Source organism: Scyliorhinus torazame, chromosome 7, assembly GCF_047496885.1.
Source record: "Scyliorhinus torazame isolate Kashiwa2021f chromosome 7, sScyTor2.1, whole genome shotgun sequence".
Classification (NCBI taxonomy): domain Eukaryota; kingdom Metazoa; phylum Chordata; class Chondrichthyes; order Carcharhiniformes; family Scyliorhinidae; genus Scyliorhinus; species Scyliorhinus torazame.
In genome coordinates, this window is record NC_092713.1 from 152,090,413 (window position 1) to 152,116,800 (window position 26,388).

General features: G+C 47.5%; 1 protein-coding gene across 33 annotated transcripts in view; it reads right to left on the reverse strand.

Moving 5' to 3' along the window:
• The window catches only part of LOC140426626 (uncharacterized), a 196,692-nt gene that overhangs the window by 150,182 nt on the left and 20,122 nt on the right, over positions 1 to 26,388 (reverse strand). For 16 of the 33 annotated variants that reach the window (XM_072511659.1, XM_072511638.1, XM_072511656.1 and 13 more), the window contains 11 exons: positions 24,038 to 24,142; positions 23,325 to 23,405; positions 15,110 to 15,214; positions 14,397 to 14,501; positions 13,689 to 13,769; positions 11,349 to 11,453; positions 6,371 to 6,475; positions 5,663 to 5,743; positions 3,388 to 3,492; positions 2,680 to 2,760; positions 339 to 443 (listed from right to left, as the gene is read on the reverse strand). In XM_072511659.1, the coding sequence (XP_072367760.1) occupies positions 339 to 443; positions 2,680 to 2,760; positions 3,388 to 3,492; positions 5,663 to 5,743; positions 6,371 to 6,475; positions 11,349 to 11,453; positions 13,689 to 13,769; positions 14,397 to 14,501; positions 15,110 to 15,214; positions 23,325 to 23,405; positions 24,038 to 24,142 (1,059 nt within the window). The remainder of the gene's footprint in view (positions 1 to 338; positions 444 to 2,679; positions 2,761 to 3,387; positions 3,493 to 5,662; positions 5,744 to 6,370; positions 6,476 to 11,348; positions 11,454 to 13,688; positions 13,770 to 14,396; positions 14,502 to 15,109; positions 15,215 to 23,324; positions 23,406 to 24,037; positions 24,143 to 26,388) is intronic. The other 17 variants (XM_072511657.1, XM_072511663.1, XM_072511629.1 and 14 more) reach the window with 16 other exon arrangements.

A 26,388-nucleotide genomic window follows, 5' to 3' on the forward strand; every position in this document is an offset into this window, starting at 1 on the left:
CTGGCTACAAATCAAGCACTTTCAGGTAAATTGGGTGTATAATAGTGCCGAGGAAAATGGGATGATCTGTTTGGTGATGTGTGGGTGCACGGCCAACAGGGAACAGGTAAGGTTTTCTCCAACCTCTCAACTGACTTGGACAAAAGTCTGAGTCAAAATGGTGTGACCACGTTCTTCTATCGAGTATAATATATGGGATTTGGGGAGGAAACAGTGTGAACTGAACACACCTGGACATTTTCGTCGAAAGAAATAAATGGATGCAAATGACTGATCCACTCTGTCAATCACAGGAAATGTTTCTCAAAACCTCATCTGCATCTCCTCTCCATTTTTACCTTGATTTTTTCCTTTGGCTGGAGTTTCATTTTCCCCCTCAGTGGGTTGCAAACATGGCTCATTTACTTTCCGCTCCTCAGGTATCTGCTCAGCAGTTGTGCCTTCTGAGACAACAGGAAGAAATGCAGTTAAGAACAAATAGCATTAATTACAAACATAGAGGGCGAGATCTTCCGGCTGTTCACGACGGAGGCATCTTCCAGTCCCACCAACATGGGGTGGAATAAATGGGAAATCCCATTGACAATGGCGGGACCCGATGATGCTGCCGACTTCCGCCGCCTAGAAGCAAGCCATGGGGAGACTGAGAGTCTCGTCCAGTGCCTTCGACCAAAAAGGTGTCCAAATCTCATAACAGCAAAAAGCATTTCTTAAACAAACCTTTGCATCAATGCGATCAATATAATGTCCTGAAAGAAAAAAACGATTACAGACTGAAATCTTTTTTAAAAATAAATTTAGAATATCCAATTAATTTTTCCAATTAAGGGGCAATTTAGCGTTGCAAGTCCACCTAACCTGCACATTGTTTGCGTTGTGGGGGCGAAACCCACGCAAACACGGGGAGAATGTGCAAACTTCACACAGACAGTGACCCAGAGCCGGGATCGAACCTGGGACCTCGGCGCCGTGAGGCATCAGGGCTAACCCACTACCCTGAAATCTAACAGGTGGTTTTGGACAGATGATCTGTCCAACAATGGACAGCAGAAAGTGTGTATGTGGGATGTAATCAACAAGTGGTTCTGATGAAAGCACGTAGTTAGAGTAAAGGTTGCTCACTACCATGTGTTCTGCAGAGATTTGTTTTTGTTTTCATTTTGTTTCTCAATTTAAAGTGCCCAATTCTTTTCTTTTTACAATTAAGGGGCAATTTAGGGTGACCACCTACCCTGCACAACTTTGGGTTGTGTGGACGAGGCTCACACAGACACGGGGAGGATATGTAAACTCCACACGCACAGTGACCAAGGGCCGGGATCGAACCTGGGTCCTCAGCACCATGAGATAGCAGCGCGAACCACTGTGCCATTGTGCCACTCTGTTCTGCAGAGATTTGTGTACAACCTGCAAACAATTTCCTCCAATGATTTGCATAGTCTGTAACACGTAAATACTACAATATTTGATCAATTTACAATGTGTGAAGCTCTGCATCAACAGACTTGAAATCATGAGTCAGGGTGGTGCTGTGGATTGCTGCACCAATTAATCAATATCCAATTTTTACTGGCAAGTTATGTGATTAGCACTGTGGGCTAAACAGCTGGCTTCTAATGCAGATCAAGGCAGCAGCGTGGGTTCAATTCCTGTACCAGCCTCCCCGAACAGGCGCCAGAATGTGGCGACTAGGGGCTTTTCACAGTAACTTCAATGAAGCCTACTTGTGACAATAAGCGATTATTAATATTATTATAATCCTACACAAGGAACCACTGTAAGCACAAAACGGGTCAGGCTTTGTTCCTGTGTTCTCACGTCCTAAGTTATCCGTATTTGGAAAAACAAATCTCTCCTAACTCAGAATAAGTGGGTTTCCCGCGATCCTCAAAAGGCAAGTCTGCATTGATCAGTTAACTGGCTCAAGGGTTTTCAGACTGTACCTTTCTTCATTGGATTCATCCTGAAATGGAACAGGGAACAATCACAACGGCTGCCCTGACAGCATAGTGCCTCAATGTGTTCTGATTGGGAACTTCTGATGCCAACAGCTACTTATATTAACGGTGGAAGTCTGCTCTCTCTGTCTCCAATTATTTAGCAATCGAAAATACATTCAGTACAAATGCAGCCAGCTGCTGAATTCTTACATATAAGTAACTTGATTCACCTATTCCATTATGTTTTAGTGCTGTTCTAGACTCGTTAATTAATGCTGCCAATGCATCCCAGCTATACCTTAACCTTCTCAATATTATTTTCAAATTTTAGAAGTTTAGCTCCACCTTCTGTCTGAGAAAGAGGCAACATTGTGCTGATGCAATGATTGCAAAGCAACCGGGCCCAACTCTATATTGTACCTCTTGTACACCAAGGTAGTTTCTGCATTAATGCACACAAAGCTGAAATCTACCTCTGTCTGGTTGATTGGGGAGGCAAGAACAGAGCGGATGGCGAAGACTTGCTCTCTGCTCCGCAAAACATTCAATTTTGCTATGACATTGAGAGAAATCTCAAGAGTAAATTATGTGTCTGTATTCCTATGTGGGAAGAGTAAACGGCATGTTCAGAAACACAAAGGTTGCATCAAACCCATCAGAAGACCTGTGAGTGAAGTGAAGAACTGAATATTCATAAACTTTGCATTCTGACCAATATGGAGAATTTTCATTTACTCACCATCCTGAGTACGCTCTGTGCATTGTGGAGGATTCAGAGCTCCTACCGAAGCCCTGTCACACTGTTCACTTGTTGGAACCTCTAAATATTGAACAAAAAGAGCACCTGTATAAATGTTATGAACTCCATTCCATCGAAGCACTTGACACCATGACTATCCCAATTAATGTTGGGAAAGTTGAAATTGCCAAATATAATTACCCTATTATTAATTTAACACACAGTTATTGCTAATTCCAAGCTAAGAGGTGCCTGGGTCTGAAATCCTCCCTTGGAACAGTTGCCCAACAATCGCAATCGTAAATGTAGTTTCTAAAACGCTGAAAGCTTTACAGAGAAACAGACAACAACAAAATCCCTGGATGTGATGCTGGCTACAAATCAAGCACTTTCAGGTAAATTGGGTGTATAATAGTGCCGAGGAAAATGGGATGATCTGTTTGGTGATGTGTGGGTGCACGGCCAACAGGGAACAGGTGAGCTTTTCTCCAACCTCTCAACTAACTTGGACAAAAGTCTCAGTCAAAATGGTGTGACCAAGTTCTTCGAACGAGTATAACATACGGGATTTGGGGAGGAAACAGTGTGAACTGAACACACCTGGACATTTTCGTCAAAGGAAATAAATGGATGCAAATGACTGATCCACTCTGTCAATCACAGGAAATGTTTCTCAAAATCTCATCTGCATTGCCTCTCCATTTTTACCTTGATTTTTTCCTTTGGCTGGAGTTTCATTTTCCCCCTCAGTGGGTTGCAAACCTGGCTCTTTTACTTTCCGCTCCTCAGGTATCTGCTCAGCAATTGTGTATTCTGAGACAACAGGAAGAAATGCAGTTAAGAATAAATAGCATTAATTACAAACATAGAGGGGGAGATTTTCCGGCTGTTCACGATGGTGGCATCTTCCAGTCCCACCAACGTGGGGTGGAATAAATGGGAAATCCCATTGACAATGGCGGGACCCGATGATGCTGCCGCCTTCCGCTGCCTAGAAGCAGGCCACGGGGAGACTGAGACTCTCGTCCAGTGCCTTTGATCAAAAATGTCCTGGGAAAAAAACAATTAGAGACTGAAATCTTTTTTAAAAATAAATTTAGAATACCCAATTCATTTTTCCAATTAAGGGGCAATTTAGCATTGCAAATCCACCTAACCTGCACATTGTTTGCGTTGTGGGAGCGAAACCCACGCAGACACGGGGAGAATGTGCAAGCTCCACACGGACAGTGACCCAGAGCCGGGATCGAACCTGGGAAGTTGGCGCCGTGAGGCATCAGGGCTAACCCACTACCCTGAAATCTAACAGGTGGTTTTGGACAGATGATCTGTCCAACAATGGACAGCAGAAAGTGTGTATGTGGGATGTGATCAACAAGTGATTCTGATGAATTCACGTAGTTAGAGTAAAGGTTGCTCACTACCATGTGTTCTGCAGAGGTTTGTTTTTGTTTTCTTTTTGTTTCTCAATTTAAAGTGCCCAATTCTTTTCTTTTTCCAATTAAGGGGCAATTTAGGGGGACCAGTCCACCTACCCTGCACAACTTTGGGTTGTGTGGACGAGGCTCACACAGACACGGGGAGAATATGTAAACTCCACACACACAGTGACCAAGGGCCGGGATCGAACCCGAGTCTTCAGCACCATGAGATAGCAGTGCTAACCACTGTGCCATCGTGCTACTCTGTTCTGCAGAGATTTGTGGACAACTTGCAAACAATTTCCTCCAATGATTTGCATAGTCTGTAACACGTAAATACTACAATATTTGATCAATTTACAATGTGTGAAGCTCTGCATCAACAGACGTGAAATCATGAGTCAGGGTGGTGCTGTGGATTGCTGCACCAATTAATCAATATCCAATTTTTACTGGCAAGTTATGTGATTAGCACTGTGGGCTAAACAGCTGGCTTCTAATGCAGAACAAGGCAGCAGCGTGGGTTCAATTCCTGTACCAGCCTCCCCGAACAGGCGCCAGAATGTGGCGACTAGGGGCTTTTCACAGTAACTTCAATGAAGCCTACTTGTGACAATAAGCGATTATTAATATTATTATAATCCTACACAAGGAACCACTGTAAGCACAAAACGGGTCAGGCTTTGTTCCTGTGTTCTCACGTCCTAAATTATCCGTATTTGGAAAAACAAATCTCTCCTAACTCAGAATAAGTGGGTTTCCCGCGATCCTCGAAAGGCAAGTCTGCATTGATCAGTTAACTGGCTCAAGGGTTTTCAGACTGTACCATTCTTCATTGGATTAATCCTGAAATGGAACAGGGAACAATCACAACGGCTGCCCTGACAGCATAGTGCCTCAATGTGTTCTGATTGGGAACTTCTGATGCCAACAGCTACTTATATTGACGCTGGAAGTCTTCTCTCTCTGTCTCCAATTATTTAGCAATTGAAAATACATTCAGTACAAATGCAGCCAGCTGCTGAATTCTTACATATAAGTAACTAGATTCACCTATTCCATTATGTTTTAGTGCTGTTCTAGACTCTTTGATTAATACTGCCAATGCATCCCAGCTATACCTTAACCTTCTCAATATTATTTTCAAATTTTAGAAGTTTAGCTCCACCTTCTGTCTGAGAAAGAGGCAACATTGAGCTGATGCAATGACAGCAAAGCAACAGGGCCCAACTCTATATTGTACCTCTTGTACACCAAGGTAGTTTGTGCATTAATGCACACAAAGCTGAAATCTGCCTCTGTCTGGTTGATTGGGGAGGCAAGGGCAGAACGGATGGCGAAGACTTGCTCTCTGCTCTGCAAAACATTCCATTTTGCTATGACATTGAGAGAAATCTCAGAGTAAATGATGTGTCTGTATTCCTATGCCGGGAAGACTAAATGGCATGTTCAGAAACACAAAGATTGCATCGAACCCATCTGAGGACCTGTGAGTGAAGTGAAGAACTGAATATTCATAAACTTTGCATTCTGACCAATATGGAGAATTTTCATTTACTCACCATCCTGAGTACACTCTGTGCATTGTGGAGGATTCAGAGCTCCTACCGAAGCCCTGTCACACTTTTCACTTGTTGGAACCTCTAAATATTGAACAAAAAGAGCACCTGTATAAATGTTATGAACACCACTCCATCGAAGCACTTGACACCATGACTATCCCAATTAATGTTGGGAAAGTTGAAATTGCCAAATATAATTACCCTATTGTTATTTTAACACACAGTTAATGCTAATTCCATGCCAAGAGGCTCCTGGGTCTGAAATCCTCCCTTGGAACAGTTGCCCAACAATCGCAATCATTAACGTAGTTTCTAAAACGCTGAAAGATTTGCATAGAAGCAGCCAACAACAAAATCCCTGGATGTGATGCCGACTACAAATCAAGCACTTTCAGGTAAATTGGGTGTATAATAGTTCCGAGGTAAATGGGATGATCTGTTTGGTGATGTGTGGGTGCACGGCCAACAGGGAACAGGTAAGGTTTTCTCCAACCTCTCAATTGACTTGGACAAAAGTCTGAGTCAAAATGGTGTGACCACGTTCTTCTATCGAGTATAATATACGGGATTTGGGGAGGAAACAGTGTGAACTGAACACACCTGGACATTTTCGTCAAAAGAAATAAATGGATGCAAATGACTGATCCACTCTGTCGATCACAGAAAATGTTTCTCAAAACCTGATCTGCATCTCCTCTCCATTTTTACCTTGATTTTTTCCTTTGGCTGGAGTTTCATTTTCACCCTCAGTAGGTTGCAAACCTGGCTCTTTTACTTTCCGCTCCTCAGGTATCTGCTCAGCAATTGTGTATTCTGAGACAACAGGAAGAAATGCAGTTAAGAACAAATAGCATTGATTACAAACATAGAGGGCGAGATTTTCCGGCTGTTCACGACGGTGGCATCTTCCAGTCCCAGCAACGTGGGGTGGAATCAATGGGAAATCCCATTGACAACGGTGGGACCCGATGATGCTGCCGACTTCCGCCGCCTAGAAGCAAGCCACGGGGAGACCAGAGAATCTCACCCACTGCCTTTGATCAAAAAGATGTCCAAATCTCATAACTGCAAAAAGCATTTCTCAAACAAACCTTTGCATCAATGCGATCAATATAACGTCCTGAAAGAAAAAAACGATTACAGACTGAAATCTTTTTTAAAAATAAATTTAGAATACCCAATTAATTTTTCCAATTAAGGGGCAATTTAGCGTTGCAAGTCCACCTAACCTGCACATTGTTTGCGTTGTGGGGGCGAAACCCACGCAAACACGTGCAAACTCCACACGGACAGTGACCCAGAGTCGGGATCGAACCTGGGACCTCGGCGCCGTGAGGCATCAGGGCTAACCCACTACCCTGAAGTCTAACAGGTGGTTTTGGACAGATGATCTGTCCAATAATGGACAGCAGAAAGTGTGTATGTGGGATGTGATCAACAAGTGGTTCTGATGAAAGCGTGTCGTTGGAGTAAAGGTTGCTCACTACCATGTGTTCTGCAGAGATTTGTTTTTGTTTTAATTTTGTTTCTCAATTTAAAGTGCCCAATTCTTTTCTTTTTCCAATTAAGGGGCAATTTAGGGTGACCAGTCCACCTACCCTGCACAACTTTGGGTTGTGTGGACGAGGCCCACACAGACACGGGGAGGATATGTAAACTCCACACGCACAGTGACCAAGGGCCGGGATCGAATCTGGGTGCATGAGATAGCAGCGCGAACCACTGTGCCATCGTGCCGCTCTGTTCTGAAGAGATTTGTGTACAATCTGCAAACAATTTCCTCCAATGATTTGCATAGTCGGTAACACGTAAATACTAGAACATTTGATCAATTTAGAATGTGTGAAGCTCTGCATCAACAGACTTGAAATCATGAGTCAGGGTGGCGCTGTGGATTGCTGCACCAATTAATCAATATCCAATTTTTACTGGCAAGTTATGTTATTAGCAGCTATTAGCTGGCTTGTAATGTAGAACAAGGCAGCAGTGCGGGTTCAATTCCCGTACCAGCCTCCCCAAACATTCGCTGGAATGTGGCGACTACGGGCTTTTCACAGTAACTTCAATGAAGCCTACTTGAGACAATAAGCGATTATTAATATTATTATAATCCTACACAAGGAACCACTGTCAACACAAAACCGGTCAGGCTTTGTTCCTGTGTTGTCACGTCCCAAGTTATCCGTATTTGGAAAAACAAATGTCTCCAAACTCACAATAAGTGGGTTTCCCGCGATCCTCGAAAGGCAAGTCTACATTAATCAGTTAACTGGCTCAAGTGTTTTCAGACTGTACCTTTATTCATTGGATTCATCCTGAAATGGAATTATATTTTCGGCAGGAATTCAGCTGTTGGAGTGGGTGGAGCTGCAGAGTTGAGTGGTGAGTATTTAAACTAGCTGCCTCGCGGATTCAAGTCTTTTCGGCGGGAATTCAGCTGTTCGTGTGGGTGGAGCTACAGAGTCGAGCGGTGAGTATTTAAACTAGCTGCTTAAACAGAGGCCACAGGGTCTTTCGGGATAAATTTGAAGAGTGACATCACAGCAACGCAGTGACTTGATTGGCTGGTAAGGAAAGTGCTCCAATTAGCAGTAGCTGGGAGAAATATAACTCTTCGTGTGTTGGTATGTATTGTGATTGGTAAGTAAAATCTTTATTCCTTTCACTTATTCATTATTTGATATTATATTTGTAATCAGTTAAGGTAAAGTGTAAAAATGGCAGGAGATCCCAGACCAGTGTTATGCTCCTCGTGCTCAATGTGGGAGTTCAGGAACGCGGCCGATGCCCCTGACTCCTTCATGTGCGGGAAGTGTGTCCAGCTGAAGCTCCTGTTAGACCACATGACGACTCTGGAGCTGCGGATGGACTCACTTTGGAGCATCCGCGATGCTGAGGAGGTTGTGAATAGCACGTTCAGTGAGTTGGTTTTCACCGCAGATTAGGATTGGTGAGGGAGACAGGGAATGGGTGACCAAAAGGCAGAGAAAGAGCAGGAAGGCAGTGCAGGTGTCCCCTGCAGTCATCTCCCTCCAAAACAGGTATACCGTTTTGGATACTGATGATGACTCACCAGGGGAAGGCAGTAGTAGCCAGGCTCATGGCACCGTGGCTGGCTTTGCTGCACAGAAGGGCGGGAAAAAGACTGGCAGGGCTATAGTCATAGGGGATTCAATCCTAAGGGGAGTAGACAGGCATTTCTGTGGTTGAAAACGAGACTCCCGAATGGTATGTTGCCTCCCGGGTGCACGGGTCAGGGATGTCTCAGATCGGCTGCAGGACATACTGAAGGGGAAGGGTGAACAGCCAGTTGTCGTGGTGCATATAGGCACCGACGATATAGGTAAAAAATGGGATGAGGTCCTACAATCAGAATTTAGGGAGTTAGGAGATAAGTTAAAAAGTAGGACCTCAAAGGTAGTAATCTCAGGATTGCTACCAGTGCCACGAGACAGTCAGAGTAGAAATTCAAGAATAGTCAGAATGAATACGTGGCTTGAGAGATGATGCATGAGGGAGGGGTTCAGATTTTTGGGACATTGGAAACGGATCTGGGAGCGATGGGACCATTACAAATCGGATGGTCTACACCTTGGCAGGACTGGAACCAATGACCAAGGGGGTGATTTTGCTAACACTGTTGGGGACGTTTTAAACTAATGTGGCAGGGGGATGGGAACCAGGGGCGAAATTCTCCGGTATCGGCGCGATGTCCGCCGACCGATGCCAAAAACGGCGCAAATCAGTCGGGCATCGCGCCGTCCCAAAGGTGCGGAATCCTCCGCATCTTGGGGGCCCAGACTTAACCTTGAGGGGCTAGGCCCGAGCCGGACTGAACTCCACCCCGCCAGCTGGCGGAAGTGCCCCGCCAGCTGGTCCAGAAATGACATTGCCGGGCGGTGCATGCGCGGGAGCGTTAGCGGCCGCTCACGGCAACCCGCGCATGCACTGTGGAGGGAGTCTCTTCCGCCTCCGCCATGGTGGAGACCGTGGCGAAGGCGGAAGGAAAAGAGTGCCCCCACGGCACAGGCCCGCCCGCGGATCGGTGGGCCCCGATCGCGGGCCAGGCCACCTGGGGGCACCCCCCGGGGCCAGATCGCCCGCGCTCCACCCAGGACCCCGGAGCCCGCCTGCGCCACCTTGTCCCGCCGGTAAGGTAGGTGGTTTAATCCATGCCAGCGGGACAGGCATTCTAGCAGCGGGACTTCGGCCCCACCTGGGCAGGACTGGAAACAATGTCCTAGGGGTTGCTTTTGCTAACACTGTTGGGGAGGTTTTAAACTAATGTGGCAGGGGGATGGGAACCAGATTAGGAAGTTAGAGGTCAGTAAAGAGGCAGCAACAAAAGCCAGTAGAGTACTAGTTAATAAACTCATTGTGACTAAGGGGAAGAGTAGGCAGCGAAGAGATGATGAACGCAAAGGGACAGGTGGTCTGAGGTGCATTTGTTTTAATGCGAGAAGTGTAGCAGTTAAGGCAGATGAACTTAGGGCTGGATTAGTGCCTGGGAATATGATGTTATTGGTATTACTGAGACTTGGTTGAGGGAAGGGCAAGACTGGCAACTAAATATCCCAGGGTATAGATGCTTCAGGAGGGATAGAGAGGGAGGTAAAAGGCGTGGAGGAGTTACATTACTGGTCAGAGATGATATCACAGTTGTGATTAAGGAGGGCACTCTGGAAGATTCGAGCACTGAGGCAATATAGGTAGAGCTAAGAAATAAGATGAGTGGAGTAACATGGCTGGGACTTTACTACAGGCCTCCCAAAAGCGAACGTGAAGTAGAGGTACAAATATGTAGACTGATTATAGAAAAATGTAGGAGCAATAGGGTGATTGTGATGGGAGATTTTAACTTCCCCAACATTGAATGGGACTCATGTAGTGTTGGAAGCGTAGATGGAGCAGAATTTGTAAGGAGCATCCAGGAGAGTTTTTTTAGAGCAGTATGTAAATAGTCCAACTCCGGAAGAGGCCATATTGGACCTGGTATTGGGGAATGGTCCCGGCCAGGTGGTTGAAGTTTCTGTCGGTGATTACTTTGGGAATAGCGATCTCAATTCTGTAAGTTTTAGAATACTCATGGACAAAGACAAGAGTGGTCCAAAAGGAAGAGTGCTAAATTGGGGAAAGGCCAAGTATAACAAAATTCGGCAGGAGCTAGAGAATGTGGATTGGGAGCAATTGTTTAAGGGTAAATCCACATTTGAAATGTGGGAGTCTTTTAAGGAAAGGTTGATTAGAGTGCAGGACAGACATGTCCCTGTGAAAATGAGGGATAGAAATGGCAAGATTAGGGAAAGCTTTCCACAGAAACATACAACAACAAAATCCCTGGATGTGATGCTGGCTACAAATCAAGCACTTTCAGGTAAATTGGGTGTATAATAGTGCCGAGGAAAATGGGATGATCTGTTTGGTGATGTGTGGGTGCACGGCCAACAGGGAACAGGTAAAGTTTTCTCCAACCTCTCAACTAACTTGGACAAAAGTCTGAGTCAAAATGGTGTGACCACGTTCTTCTATCGAGTATAATATACGGGATTTGGGGAGGAAACAGTGTGAACTGAACACGCCTGGACATTTTTGTCGAAAGAAGAAATGGATGGAAATGACTGATCCACCCAGTCAAACACAAGAAATGTTTCTCAAAACCTCATCTGCATCTCCTCTCCATTTTTACCTTGATTGTTTCCTTTGGCTGGAGCTTCATTTTCACACTCCGTGTGTTGCAAACCTGGCTCATTTACTTTCCGCTCCACAAGTATCTGCTCAGCAGTAGTGCCTTCTGAGACAACAGGAAGAAATGCAGTTAAGAACAAATAGCATTGATTACAAACGTAGAGGGCGAGACTTTCCGGCTGTTGACGACGGTGGCATCTTCCAATCCCACCAACGTGGGATGGAATCAATGGGAAATCCCATTGACAATGGCGGGACCCGATGATGCTGCCGACTTCCGCCGCCTAGAAGCAGGCCATGGGGAGACTGAGACTCTCGTCCAGTGCCTTCGGCCAAAAAGGTGTCCAAATCTCATAACAGCAAAAACCATTTCTCAAACAAACCTTTGCATGAATGCGATCAATATAATGTCCTGAAAAAGAACGATTACAGACTGAAAGCTTTTTTTCCATAAATTTGGAATATCCAATAAATTTTTCCAATAAAGGGGCAATTTAGTGTTGCAAATCCACCTAACCCGCACATCTTTGGGTTCTGGGGTGAAACCCACGCAGACACGGGGAGAAAGTTCAAACTCCACACGGACAGTGACCCAGAGCCGGGATCGAACCTGGGACCTCGGCGCCGTGAGGCATCAGGGCTAACCCACTACCCTGAAATCTAACAGGTGGTTTTGGACAGATGATCTGTCCAATAATGGACAGCAGAAAGTGTGTATGTGGGAGGTCATCAACAAGTGGTTCTGATGAAAGCGTGTCGTTGGAGTAAAGGTTGCTCACTACCATGTGTTCTGCAGAGGTTTGTTTTTGTTTTCTTTTTGTTTCTCAATTTAAAGTGCCCAATTCTTTTCTTTTTCCAATTAAGGGGCAATTTAGGGGGACCAGTCCACCTACCCTGCGCAACTTTGGGTTGTGTGGACGAGGCTCACACAGACACGGGGAGAATATGTAAACTCCACACACACAGTGACCAAGGGCCGGGATCGAACCCGAGTCTTCAGCACCATGAGATAGCAGTGCTAACCACTGTGCCATCGTGCTACTCTGTTCTGCAGAGATTTGTGGACAACTTGCAAACAATTTCCTCCAATGATTTGCATAGTCTGTAACACGTAAATACTACAATATTTGATCAATTTACAATGTGTGAAGCTCTGCATCAACAGACTTGAAATCATGAGTCAGGGTGGTGCTGTGGATTGCTGCACCAATTAATCAATATCCAATTTTTACTGGCAAGTTATGTGATTAGCACTGTGGGCTAAACAGCTGGCTTCTAATGCAGATCAAGGCAGCAGCGTGGGTTCAATTCCTGTACCAGCCTCCCCGAACAGGCGCCAGAATGTGGCGACTAGGGGCTTTTCACAGTAACTTCAATGAAGCCTACTTGTGACAATAAGCGATTATTAATATTATTATAATCCTACACAAGGAACCACTGTAAGCACAAAACGGGTCAGGCTTTTTTCCTGTGTTCTCACGTCCTAAATTATCCGTATTTGGAAAAACAAATCTCTCCTAACTCAGAATAAGTGGGTTTCCCGCGATCCTCGAAAGGCAAGTCTGCATTGATCAGTTAACTGGCTCAAGGGTTTTCAGACTGTACCATTCTTCATTGGATTAATCCTGAAATGGAACAGGGAACAATCACAACGGCTGCCCTGACAGCATAGTGCCTCAATGTGTTCTGATTGGGAACTTCTGATGCCAACAGCTACTTATATTGACGCTGGAAGTCTTCTCTCTCTGTCTCCAATTATTTAGCAATTGAAAATACATTCAGTACAAATGCAGCCAGCTGCTGAATTCTTACATATAAGTAACTAGATTCACCTATTCCATTATGTTTTAGTGCTGTTCTAGACTCTTTGATTAATACTGCCAATGCATCCCAGCTATACCTTAACCTTCTCAATATTATTTTCAAATTTTAGAAGTTTAGCTCCACCTTCTGTCTGAGAAAGAGGCAACATTGAGCTGATGCAATGACAGCAAAGCAACAGGGCCCAACTCTATATTGTACCTCTTGTACACCAAGGTAGTTTGTGCATTAATGCACACAAAGCTGAAATCTGCCTCTGTCTGGTTGATTGGGGAGGCAAGGGCAGAACGGATGGCGAAGACTTGCTCTCTGCTCTGCAAAACATTCCATTTTGCTATGACATTGAGAGAAATCTCAGAGTAAATGATGTGTCTGTATTCCTATGCCGGGAAGACTAAATGGCATGTTCAGAAACACAAAGATTGCATCGAACCCATCTGAGGACCTGTGAGTGAAGTGAAGAACTGAATATTCATAAACTTTGCATTCTGACCAATATGGAGAATTTTCATTTACTCACCATCCTGAGTACACTCTGTGCATTGTGGAGGATTCAGAGCTCCTACCGAAGCCCTGTCACACTTTTCACTTGTTGGAACCTCTAAATATTGAACAAAAAGAGCACCTGTATAAATGTTATGAACACCACTCCATCGAAGCACTTGACACCATGACTATCCCAATTAATGTTGGGAAAGTTGAAATTGCCAAATATAATTACCCTATTGTTATTTTAACACACAGTTAATGCTAATTCCATGCCAAGAGGCTCCTGGGTCTGAAATCCTCCCTTGGAACAGTTGCCCAACAATCGCAATCATAAACGTAGTTTCTAAAACGCTGAAAGATTTGCATAGAAGCAGCCAACAACAAAATCCCTGGATGTGATGCCGACTACAAATCAAGCACTTTCAGGTAAATTGGGTGTATAATAGTTCCGAGGAAAATGGGATGATCTGTTTGGTGATGTGTGGGTGCACGGCCAACAGGGAACAGGTAAGGTTTTCTCCAACCTCTCAATTGACTTGGACAAAAGTCGGAGTCAAAATGGTGTGACCACGTTCTTCTATCGAGTATAATATACGGGATTTGGGGAGGAAACAGTGTGAACTGAACACACCTGGACATTTTCGTCGAAAGAAATAAATGGATGCAAATGACTGATCCACTCTGTCAATCACAGAAAATGTTTCTCAAAACCTGATCTGCATCTCCTCTCCATTTTTACCTTGATTTTTTCCTTTGGCTGAAGTTTCATTTTCACCCTCAGTAGGTTGCAAACCTGGCTCTTTTACTTTCCGCTCCTCAGGTATCTGCTCAGCAATTGTGTATTCTGAGACAACAGGAAGAAATGCAGTTAAGAACAAATAGCATTGATTACAAACATAGAGGGCGAGATTTTCCGGCTGTTCACGACGGTGGCATCTTCCAGTCCCAGCAACGTGGGGTGGAATCAATGGGAAATCCCATTGACAACGGTGGGACCCGATGATGCTGCCGACTTCCGCCGCCTAGAAGCAAGCCACGGGGAGACCAGAGAATCTCACCCACTGCCTTCGATCAAAAAGATGTCCAAATCTCATAACTGCAAAAAGCATTTCTCAAACAAATCTTTGCATCAAGATTTGCTGGCTACAAATCAAGCACTTTCAGGTAAATTGGGTGTATAATAGTGCCGAGGAAAATGGGATGATCTGTTTGGTGATGTGTGGGTGCACGGCCAACAGGGAACAGGTAAGGTTTTCTCCAACCTCTCAACTAACTTGGACAAAAGTCTGAGTCAAAATGGTGTGACCACGTTCTTCTATCGAGAAACAGTGTGAACTGAACACACCTGGACATTTTTGTCGAAAGAAGAAATGGATTGAAATGACTGATCCACCCAGTCAAACACAAGAAATGTTTCCCAAAACCTCAACTGCATCTCCTCTCCATTTTTACCTTGATTGTTTCCTTTGGCTGGAGCTTCATTTTCACACTCCGTGTGTTGCAAACCTGGCTCATTTACTTTCCGCTCCTCAAGTATCTGCTCAGCAGTTGCGCCTTCTGAGACAACAGGAAGAAATGCAGTTAAGAACAAATAGCATTGATTACAAACATAGAGGGCGAGACTTTCCGGCTGTTCACGACGGTGGCATCTTCCAATCCCACCAACGTGGGGTGGAATCAATGGGAAATCCATTGACAATGGCAGGACCCGATGATGCTGCCGACTTCCGCCACCTAGAAGCAGGCCATGGGGAGACTGAGACTCTCGTCCAGTGCCTTCGACCAAAAAGGTATCCAAATCTCATAACAGCAAAAACCATTTCTCAAACAAACCTTTGCATGAATGCGATCAATATAATGTCCTGAAAAAGAACGATTACAGACTGAAATCTTTTTTCCCATAAATTTAGAATATCCAATTAATTTTTCCAATAAAGGGGCAATTTAGTGTTGCAAATCCACCTAACCCGCACATCTTTTGGGTTGTGGAGGCGAAACCCACGCAGACACGGGGAGAATGTTCAAACTCCACACGGACAGTGACCCAGAGCCGGTATCGAACCTGGGACCTTGGCGCCGTGAGGCATCAGGGCTAACCCACTACCCTGAAATCTAACAGGTGGTTTTGGACAGATGATCTGTCCAATAATGGACAGCTGAAAGTGTGTATGTGGGAGGTTATCAACAAGTGGTTCTGATGAAAGCGTGTCGTTGGAGTAAAGGTTGCTCATTACCATGTGTTCTGCAGAGATTTGTTTTTGTTTTAATTTTGTTTCTCAATTTAAAGTGCCCAATTCTTTTCTTTTTCCAATTAAGGGACAATTTAGGGTGACCAGTCCACCTACCCTGCACAACTTTGGGTTGTGTGGATGAGACCCACACAGACACGAAGAGAATATCTAAACTCCACACGCACAGTGACCAAGGGCCGGGATCGAACCTGGGTCCTCAGCACCATGAGATAGCAGCGCGAACCACTGTGCCATTGTGCCACTCTGTTCTGCAGAGATTTGTGAACCTGCAAACAATTTTCTCCAATGATTTACATAGTCTGTAATGTGTAAAATACTAGATAATTTGATCAATTGACAATGTGTGAAGCTCTGCATCAACAGACTTGAAATTATGAGTCAGGGTGGTGCTGTGGATCGCTGCACCAATTAATCAATATCCAATTTTTACTGGCAAGTTATATTATTAATCCTACACAAGGAACCACTGTGAGCACTGTAGCCATCTGGGATAGCCACGTCCTGATTATAAAATGGACACTTGCAAAGAATGCAGTGAAAATTGGACAATGCTAAGAAACAAGCAGGTGCAAGTTCCGTCTGTTGATTAGAACCTTAAATTCTCAGACAGGACAGAAACTACCAAACAATCTACATACCAATGAGCCATCTCCGGGGACAAAAGGGAAGCATTTAGATACGCAATGTTAGGACAGACTCCCCGGCGCCAGAAGAAGCTAAGACAAAGCAGACTAACAGTCACCAGGACACACCCAGTGATCAGGGAACCACTTCTCGATTGGAGGAAAATCGATACAGATGATTGGGAAAGACCCAATTAGTTGAGGCCAAGTTCAAGGCCTGCCCAAAAGCGCGCAAAGCCCTTTTTAGTATAAAAGGTATCCCCCGAGGGAGAATCTTCCTCCTTTGGCTTTGGCTCTCAGCGAAGAGAGGGACCTGCCTCGCAGCTACAGCAGACCAAGTAAGTTCCAAGTCAACGCACGCTACGAGATAGACGCTCCTAGTTGCTACCCTGTAAACAGCTCAACCCAGCAGCCTCAGAACCGAGCAACGGCCATTGTTCCTCTGACTGAGTGGGCGCCCAAAACTAAGTATAGGCTTTAGTAATAGTGGTAGTTTAGTTTGTCGAGTTTATGCATGAGTAGATTTGACTGTGTAAATAAATGAGCATTGCTTTTGAACTTACTAACTGGTGTATCGAGTTATTGATCAGTATTCGGTTCTGAACCTTGTGGCGGTGTCGAAAGATACCTGGCGACTCTTTTTTTTTTTAAATATGTTTATTCAGAATTTTTCGACAAAAATTTTCAACCATTCAAACCCCCCCCCGTAACAAAAAAAAGAAAAGAAAAGTCGCATAGCAAGACATAACATATCAATTCAACATTATACAGAACATTGTGCAAAGGGTTCCTCCCGCACACATCGACTTTCCCATATGTTTATGTATTTCCTTACTCAAGTGCCCCTAGGAAAGACCCCCTTCCCCGCCCACCCTTCTATCCTCCCCCCGAAAGAAACATCCCCCTCTCCCCTCCCCCCCTCCCCCCCGAAAGAAACGTCGTCGTCCCCTGCCCCCCCCCCCTGGGGTTGCTGCTGCTGCTGACCGACCATCTAGCGCTCCGCGAGATAGTCTAGGAACGGTTGCCACCGCCTGAAGAACCCCTGCGCAGACCCTCTCAAGGCGAACTTAATCCTCTCCAACTTGATGAACCCTGCCATGTCATTTATCCAGGCTTCCACACTGGGGGGCTTCGCGTCTTTCCACAATAGCAAGATCCTCCGCCGGGCTACCAGGGACGCAAAGGCCAGGATACGGGCCTCTTTCGCCTCCTGCACTCCCGGCTCGTCCGTCACTCCAAATAGTGCTAGCCCCCAACTTGGCTTGACCCGGACTTTCACGACCTTAGATATAGTCCTCACAACACCCCTCCAGAACCCATCCAGTGCCGGGCACGACCAGAACATATGGACATGGTTCGCCGGGCTTCCTGAGCACCTCCCACATCTGTCCTCCACCCCAAAGAACCTACTCAGCCTCGCCCCTGTCATATGCGCTCTGTCAATCACCTTAAACTGTATCAGGCTAAGCCTGGCACACGAGGAAGAGGAATTAACCCTACTTAGGGCATCAGCCCACAGACACTCTTCAATCTCCTCCCCCAACTCCTCCTCCCATTTACCCTTCAGCTCCTCTACCAAAGCCTCCCCCTCTTCTTTCATCTCCTGGTATATCGCCGACACCCTGCCCTCTCTGACCCATACACCCGAAATCACCCTGTCCTGAATCCCCTGTGCCGGGAGCAACGGGAATTCCCTCACCTGTCGCCTCACAAACGCCCTCACTTGCATGCACCTGAAAGCGTTTCCCGGGGTTAGCCCAAACTTCCCCTCCAGCGCCCCTAGGCTCGCAAACATCCCATCGATGAACAGGTCCCCCATTCTTCTAATCCCTGCTCGATGCCAGCTCTGAAACCCCCCGTCCATCCTTCCTGGGACAAACCGATGGTTATCTCTGATCGGGGACCACACCGAGGCTCCCATTACACCCTTGTGTCGTCTCCACTGGCCCCAGATCTTTAGCGTTGCTGCCACCACCGGACTCGTGGTGTACCTTGTCGGCGAGAGCGGCAGCGGTGCCGTCACCAGCGCCCCCAGGCTCGTTCCTTTGCAGGACGCCATCTCCAGCCTCTTCCATGCCGCCCCCTCTCCCTCCATCACCCATTTACGGATCATCGCCACGTTGGCTGCCCAGTAGTAGCCACCCAGATTCGGCAACGCCAGCCCTCCTCTATCTCGACTACGCTCCAGAAACCCTCTCCTTACCCTCAGGGTCTTGTTCGCCCATACAAAACCCATAATGCTCCTGCCTACCCTCTTAAAAAAGGCCTTAGTGATCACAATTGGAAGGCACTAGAACACAAAAAGAAACCTCGGGTGGACCATCATTTTAATCGACTGTACTCTGCCCACTAGCGAGAGTGGCAACATGTCCCACCGTTTGAAGTCCTCCTCCATCTGCTCCACCAGCCGCGTCAAATTAAGTTTGTGCAGGGCCCCCCAGCTCCTAGCTATTTGGATCTCCAAGTACCGAAAGCTCCTTTCCGCCCTCGTCTATCCCTCTTCCCTGGTCCCCTGGATGCACCACGAAGAGCTCACTTCCCTCCATTGAGCTTATAGCCCGAGAAGTCCCCAAACTCCCTGAGGATCTGCATGACCTCCACCATCCCCTCCACTGGATCCACCACATACAGCAACAGGTCGTCTGCATACAGCGACACTCGATGCTCCTCTCCTCCTCGGACCACCCCCCTCCATTTCCTGGACTCCCTTAATGCCATGGCCAAAGGTTCAATTGCTAATGCAAACAACAGGGGGGACAGGGGGCACCCCTGCCTCGTCCCTCAATACAGCCGAAAATACTCCGACCTCCGCCGATTCGTAACCACACTCGCCACCGGTGCTCTATAGAGGAGCTTAACCCAACTGATAAACCCCTTCCCAAACCTAAACCTCCGCAACACTTCCCAGAGATACTCCCACTCTACTCGGTCAAAGGCCTTCTCCGCATCCATAGCTGCCACTATCTCCGCCTCTCCCTCCACCGATGGCATCATTATCACGTTTAGGAGCCACCGCACATTGGTGTTTAGCTGCCTGCCCTTTACAAATTCCGTCTGGTCCTCATGAATCACCCCCGGGACACAGTCCTCGATCCTCGTAGCCAGCATTTTTGCCAGCAACTTAGCATCCACGTTAAGGAGCGAAATCGGCCTGTACGACCCACATTGCAGTGGGTCCTTCTCCCGCTTCAGGATCAAAGTGATCATCGCCTCAGACATTGTCGGGGGCAGGGTCCCCCCCTCCCTTGCCTCATTGAAAGTCATCACCAGCAACGGGACTAACAGGTCTATGTACTTCCTATAGAACTCAACCGGGAACCCATCCGGTCCCGGGGCCTTCCCCGCCTGCATGCTTCCTCCTCCACCCTCGGGAACCTCAGTTGGTCCAAAAAAGTCGCATCCCCTCTTCCCCCGCTGGGGGCTGGGATCTGTACAGCTCCTCATAGAAGGCCTTAAATGCCTCATTTACTTTCACCGCACTCCGCACCGTAGTTCCTCTTCCATCCTTGACTCCACCTATCTCCCTCGCTGCCATCCTCTTACGGAGCTGATGTGCCAGCATCCGGCTCGCCTTCTCCCCATACTCATATGTCGCCCCCTGTGCTTTCCTCCACGGTGAATCTGCCTTCCCTGTGGTCAAGAGGTCGAACTCCGTCTGGAGACTTCGCCTCTCCCTGAGTAGTCCCTCTTCAGGGGCCTCTGCATATCTCCTGTCCACCCTTAAAATCTCCCCCACTAACCTCTCCCTTTCCCTGCCCTCTCTCTTCTCCCTGTGAGCCCTGATGGAGATTAACTCTCCCCTGACCACCGCCTTCAGCGCCTCCCATACTACGCCCACCTGCACTTCCCCGTTGTTGTTGGCCTCCAAATACCTTTCAATGCACCCCTGCACCCTCCCGCACACTTCCTCATCTGTCGGTAATCCCACATCCAAATGCCACAACGGGCGTTGGTCCCTCTCCTCTCCCAACTCCAGCTCCACCACCTGGTGCGGGGCGTGGTCTGAGATGGCTCTGGCCGAATACTCCGTTCCCTCTACTTTCGGGATCAGCGCCCTGCTCAGAACAAAAAAATCTATCCGGGAGCAGTCTTTATGAACGTGGGAAAAAAAAGAAAATTCTCTGGCCAGGGGCCTGGCAGATCTCCACGGATCCACTCCCCCCATCTGGCCCATAAACTCCCTAAGCACCTTGGCCACAGCCGGCCTCTTTCCGGTTCTAGATCTGGAACGATCTAATGCTGGGTCCAACACAGTGTTAAAATCCCCCCCCCCCATTATCAAGCTTCCTACCTCCAAGTCCGGAATACGTCCCAACATCCGCTTCATAAATCCAGCATCGTCCCAGTTCGGGGCGTATACATTTACCAATACCACCCACGTCCCCTGCAACCTACCGCTCACCATCACGTACCGACCTCCATTGTCCACTACTATGTTCTTGGCTTCAAACGACACCCGCTTCCCCACCAGTATTGCAACCCCTCTATTCTTCGCATCTAGCCCCGAATGGAATACCTGTCCTACCCATCCCTTTCTTAACCTGACCTGGTCTGCCACCTTCAAATGTGTCTCCTGAAGCATGACCACATCTGCCTTCAGTCCCTTTAAGTGCACGAACACTCGGGCTCTCTTAACCGGCACATTCAGGCCCCTCACATTCCATATTATCAGCCGGATTGCACCCCCCACCCCCCGCTCCCGCTCCCCCTGCCGACTACCCATCTCCTGTTTTAGGCCAGTCCCGTGCCCGTGCCTCCCGCACCCTCCAGTCCCACAGACGGGGAACCCCCGCCCCGACCACCTCTTCCGTTTTCAGTTCCCCCTCGGCCAATGCAGCAGCAACCCTATTTTCCCCCACTCTTCCCCCCCCCCCCCCCCCCCCCACCCCCTCCCCCCGCTAGATCCAAATCTACCTCTTTTGCTCCCCCCATAACACTTCCGTATGTCAGCTGACACCTGCTGACCCCGGCTTTCCCCACCTTCCCGTTGACCACCACCCCCCCCCCCCCACCGTGTGGAAGTACCCCCTCCTCCTTCCGCTCCTCTTTGCCACCTCCGCGCTCCAGTCCTGGTAGACTCGGATCACCGCATTCTCCCATCTACTGCTCCGCTCCTTCTTGGCCCATCTCAGGACACACTCTCTGTCCACGAAACGATGAAACCTCACCACTATCGCCCTTGGTGGTTCATTGGCCTTGGGTCTCCTCGCCAGGACCCGGTGAGCCCCATCTAGCTCCAGGGGTCTGGGAGAGGCCTCCGCACCCAACCGCGAATGGAGCATCGTGCTCACATACGGCCCGGCATCGGCCCCCTGCACCCCTGGAGGGAGACCCAGAATCCGAAGATTCTTCCTCCTCGACCTGTTCTCCAGGTCCTCGAATCTTTCGGCCCACCTCTTATGCAGCGCCTCGTGCGCCTCCACCTTCACCGCCAGGCCCAAGATCTCGTCCTCGTTCTCGGTGTTTTTTTCCCTCACCTCTCGGATCTCTACCTCCTGGGCCTTCTGGGTCTTCTTCAGCCCCTCGGTCGCCGTCAGCAGTGGCGCCAGCATCTCTTTTTTAAGCTCCCCCATGCAGCGCCTGAGAAACTCCTGCTGCTCCGGCCCCCATGCTGCTCGATCTCCGCTCTTCGCCATCTTGTTTTTTCTCCCTCGTTTCTGTCGCTGCTCCAAAGCCACTTTTTTCCCCGGTCCACTTCTGGTCCCCTCCATACAGCATGGAAGGGGGACCTTGCTCTCAACTTCCCACACGGAAATTGGTCGAAAAATTTCCGTGGTCGCCTAAAAGTCCGTTCTAGCGGGAGCCGCCGAAATGCGCGGCTTAGCTCTGCATTGCCGCAACCGGAACTACCTGGCGACTCTTGAGCAAACGTGATTAAACAGAGCCAAATTAACAGCCAACCAAAAGTTAGCAACAGCACAAAACGGGTCAGGCTTTGTTCCTGTGTTCTCACGTCCTGATTTATCCGTATTTGGAAAAACAAATGTCCCCAAACTCAGAATAAGTGGGTTTCCCGCGAACCTCAAAAGGCAAGTCTGCATTGATCAGTTAACTGGCTCAAGTGTTTTCAGACTCTACCTTTCTTCATTGGATTCATCCTGAAATGGAACAGGGAACAATCACAAAGGCTGACCTGACAGCATAGTGCCTCAATGTGTTCTGATTGGGAACTTCTGATGCCAACAGCTACTTATATTGACGCTTGAAGTCTGCTTTCTCTGTATTCTAATATTTAGCAATCAAAAATACATTCAGTACAGAAGCAGCCAGCTGCTGAATTCTTACGTATAAGTAACTAGATTCACCTATTCCATTATGTTTTAGTGCTGTTCTAGACTCTTTGATTAATACTGCCAATGCATCCCATATTATTTTCAACTTTTAGAAGTTCAGATCCACCTTTTGTCTGAGGTAGAGGCAACATTGTGCTAATGCAATGATAGCAAAGCAACCGGGCCCAACTCTATATTGTACCTCTTATATACCAGGGTAGTTTGTGCATTAATGTACACAAAGCTGAAATCTACCTCTATCTGGTTGATTGGGGAGGCAAGGGCAGAACGGATGGCGAAGACTTGCTCTCTGCTCTGCAAAACATTCAATTTTGTTATGACATTGAGAGAAATCTCAGAGTAAATTATGTGTCTGTATTCCTATGCTGGGAAGAGCAAATGGCATGTTCAGAAACACAAAGATTGCATCGAACCCATCAGAGCACCTGTGAGTGAAGTGAAGAACTGAATATTCATAAACTTTGCATCTGATCAATATGGAGAATTTTCATTTACTCACCATCCTGAGTACGCTCTGTGCATTGTGGAGGATTCAGAGCTCCTACCGAAGCCCTATCACACTTTTCACTTGTTGGAACCTCTAAATATTGAACCTCTAAATATAGAGCACCTGTATAAATGTTATCAACTCCACTCCATCGAAGCACTTGACACCATGACGATCCCAAATAATGTTGGGGAAGTTGAAATTGCCAAATATAATTACCCTATTGTTATTTTAACACACAGTTATTGCTAATTCCATGCCAAGAGGTTCCTGGGTCTGAAATCCTCCCTTGGAACAGTTGCCCAACAATCGCAATCATAAACGTAGTTTCTAAAACGCTGAAAGATTTGCATAGAAGCAGCCAACAACAAAATCCCTGGATGTGATGCTGGCTACAAATCAAGCACTTTCAGGTAAATTGGGTGTATAATAGTGCCGAGGAAAATGGGATGATCTGTTTGGTGATGTGTGGGTGCACGGCCAACAGGGAACAGGTAAGGTTTTCTCCAACCTCTCAATTGACTTGGACAAAAGTCCCAGTCAAAATGGTGTGACTACGTTCTTCTATCGAGTATAATATACGGGATTTGGGGAGGACACGGTGTGAACTGAACACACCTGGACATTTTTGTTGAAAGAAGAAATGGATGCAAATGACTGATCCACTCTGTCAATCACAGGAAATGTTTCTCAAAACCTCATCTGCATCTCCTCTCCATTTTTACCTTGATTTTTTCCTTTGGCTTGAGTTTCATTTTCACCCTCAGTGGGTTGCAAACATGGCTCATTTACTTTCCGCTCCTCAGGTATCTGCTCAGCAGTTGTGTATTCTGAGACAACAGGAAGAAATGCAGTTCAGAACAAATAGCATTAATTACAAACATAGAGGGCAAGATCTTCCGGCTGTTCACGACGGAGGCATCTTCCAGTCCCACCAACATGGGGTGGAATCAATGGGAAATCCCATTGACAATGGCGGGACCCGATGATGCTGCCGACTTCCGCCACCTAGAAGCAGGCCACGGGGAGACCAGAGAATCTCGTCCAGTGCCTTCGATCAAAAAGGTGTCCAAATCTCATAGCTGCAAAGACCATTTCTCAACAAACCTTTGCATCAATGCGATCAATATAATGTCCTGAAAAAGAACGATTACAGACTGAAATCTAACAGGAGGTTTTGGACAGATGATCTGTCCAATAATGGACAGCAGAAAGTGTGCATGTGGGACGTAATCAACAAGTGGTTCTGATGAAAGCACATAGTTAGAGTAAAGGTTGCTCACTGCCATGTGTTCTGCAGAGATATGTTTTTATTTTATTTTTGTTTCTCAATTTAAAGTGCCCAATTCTTTTCTTTTTCCAATTAAGGGCAATTTATTTTTTAAAAAAGAATTTTTACTTAAGTTTTCACAAAATATCAACAACAAAATGTAAAAGGAATCAATAGAATTAAGTACAAAACAAAACAACCCCATGCCCCCCTCCCCCTATACATAAATAATAAATTATCACCCCGAATTAACACAAAGCAAACATAGCAAATATATACACCCCCCAAGATCCCCCAGTATAGACAAACAAAAATAAAATAGAACCACCCCCCCACCCCTCCGGTTGCTGCTGCTGCTGACATTGTCTACCGCTCTGCCAGGAAGTCCAAGAACGGCTGCCACCGCTGAAAAGCCCTTGCACCGATCCCCATAAGGCAAATTTCACCCTCTCCAATTTAATAAACCCCGCCATATTGTTGATCCAGGATTCCACGCTTGGGGGCCTCGCATCTTTCCACTGAAGAAGAATCCTTCGCCGGGCGACCAGGGACGCAAATGCCAGAATACCGGCCTCTTTCGCCTCCTGCACCCCCGGCTCCCCTGCAACCCCAAATATTGCGAGCCCCCAGCCCGGTTTGACCCTGGATCCTACCACCCTCGACACCATCCTCGCTACGCCCTTCCAAAATTCCTCCAGTGCTGGGCATGCCCAGAACATATGGGTGTGGTTTGCTGGGCTCCCTGAGCACCTACCACACCTATCCTCACCCCCAAAAAACCGGCCCATCCTTGTCCCGGTCATGTGTGCCCTGTGCAGCACCTTAGGCTGTATGAGGCTGTATGAGGATGAAGAGGAGGAGTTCAGCCTCCCAAGGGCATCTGCCCACGTCCCCTCCTCGATCTCCTCCCCCATACCTTTCAGCTCCTCCACCGAGGCCTCCTCCTCCTCCTGCATCACCTGGTATGTTGCCTAGATCTTCCCCTCTCCAACCCACACCCCCGAGAGCACCCTGTCCTGTACCGTGCGTGTCAGCAGCAGCGGGAATTCCACCACTTGCCACCTGGCAAACGCCCTTACCTGTAGATACCTAAAGGTGTTCCCCGGGGGGGGAGCCCGTACTTCTCCTCCAGCTCACCCAGGCTCGCGAACTTCCCATCCACAAACAGGTCCCCCAACCTTCTTATCCCTGCCCTGTACCACCCCGAAAACCCTCCATCAATCCCCTCTGGGACAAACCGGTGGTTCCCCCGTATTGGGGTCCACACCGAGGCCTCCACTTCCCCCCTGTGCCGCCTCCCTTGCCCCAGATTTTGAGGGTAGCCACCACCACCAGGCTCGTGGTATACCTCATTGGAGGCAGCGGCGCCGTTGCCAGCGCCTCCAGACTTGTACCCTCACAAGACGCCGTCTCCAGCCTCTTCCATGCAGACCCCTCCCCCTCCATCACCCACTTGCGCACCATTGCCGCATTGGCAGCCCAGTGTACCCACAGAGGTTGGGCAGTGCCAGCCCCCCCATCCCTACTCCGCTCCTTCTCACCCTCGGAGTCCCTCACGCCCACACGAGCCCCGTTATGCTCCTGTTGACCCGCCTAAAGAAGGCTTTCGGGATAAGAAAGTGGAGGCACTGGAACAGGAACAAAATCCTTGGGAGCACCGTCATCTTGACTACCTGCACCCTACCCGCCAGGAACAGCGGCAACGCATCCCACCTCTTGAACTCCTCCTCCATTTGCTCCACCAGCCTCGCGAAATTAAGTCTATGCAGGGCCCCCCAGCTCCTGGCCACCTGGACCCCCAAATAC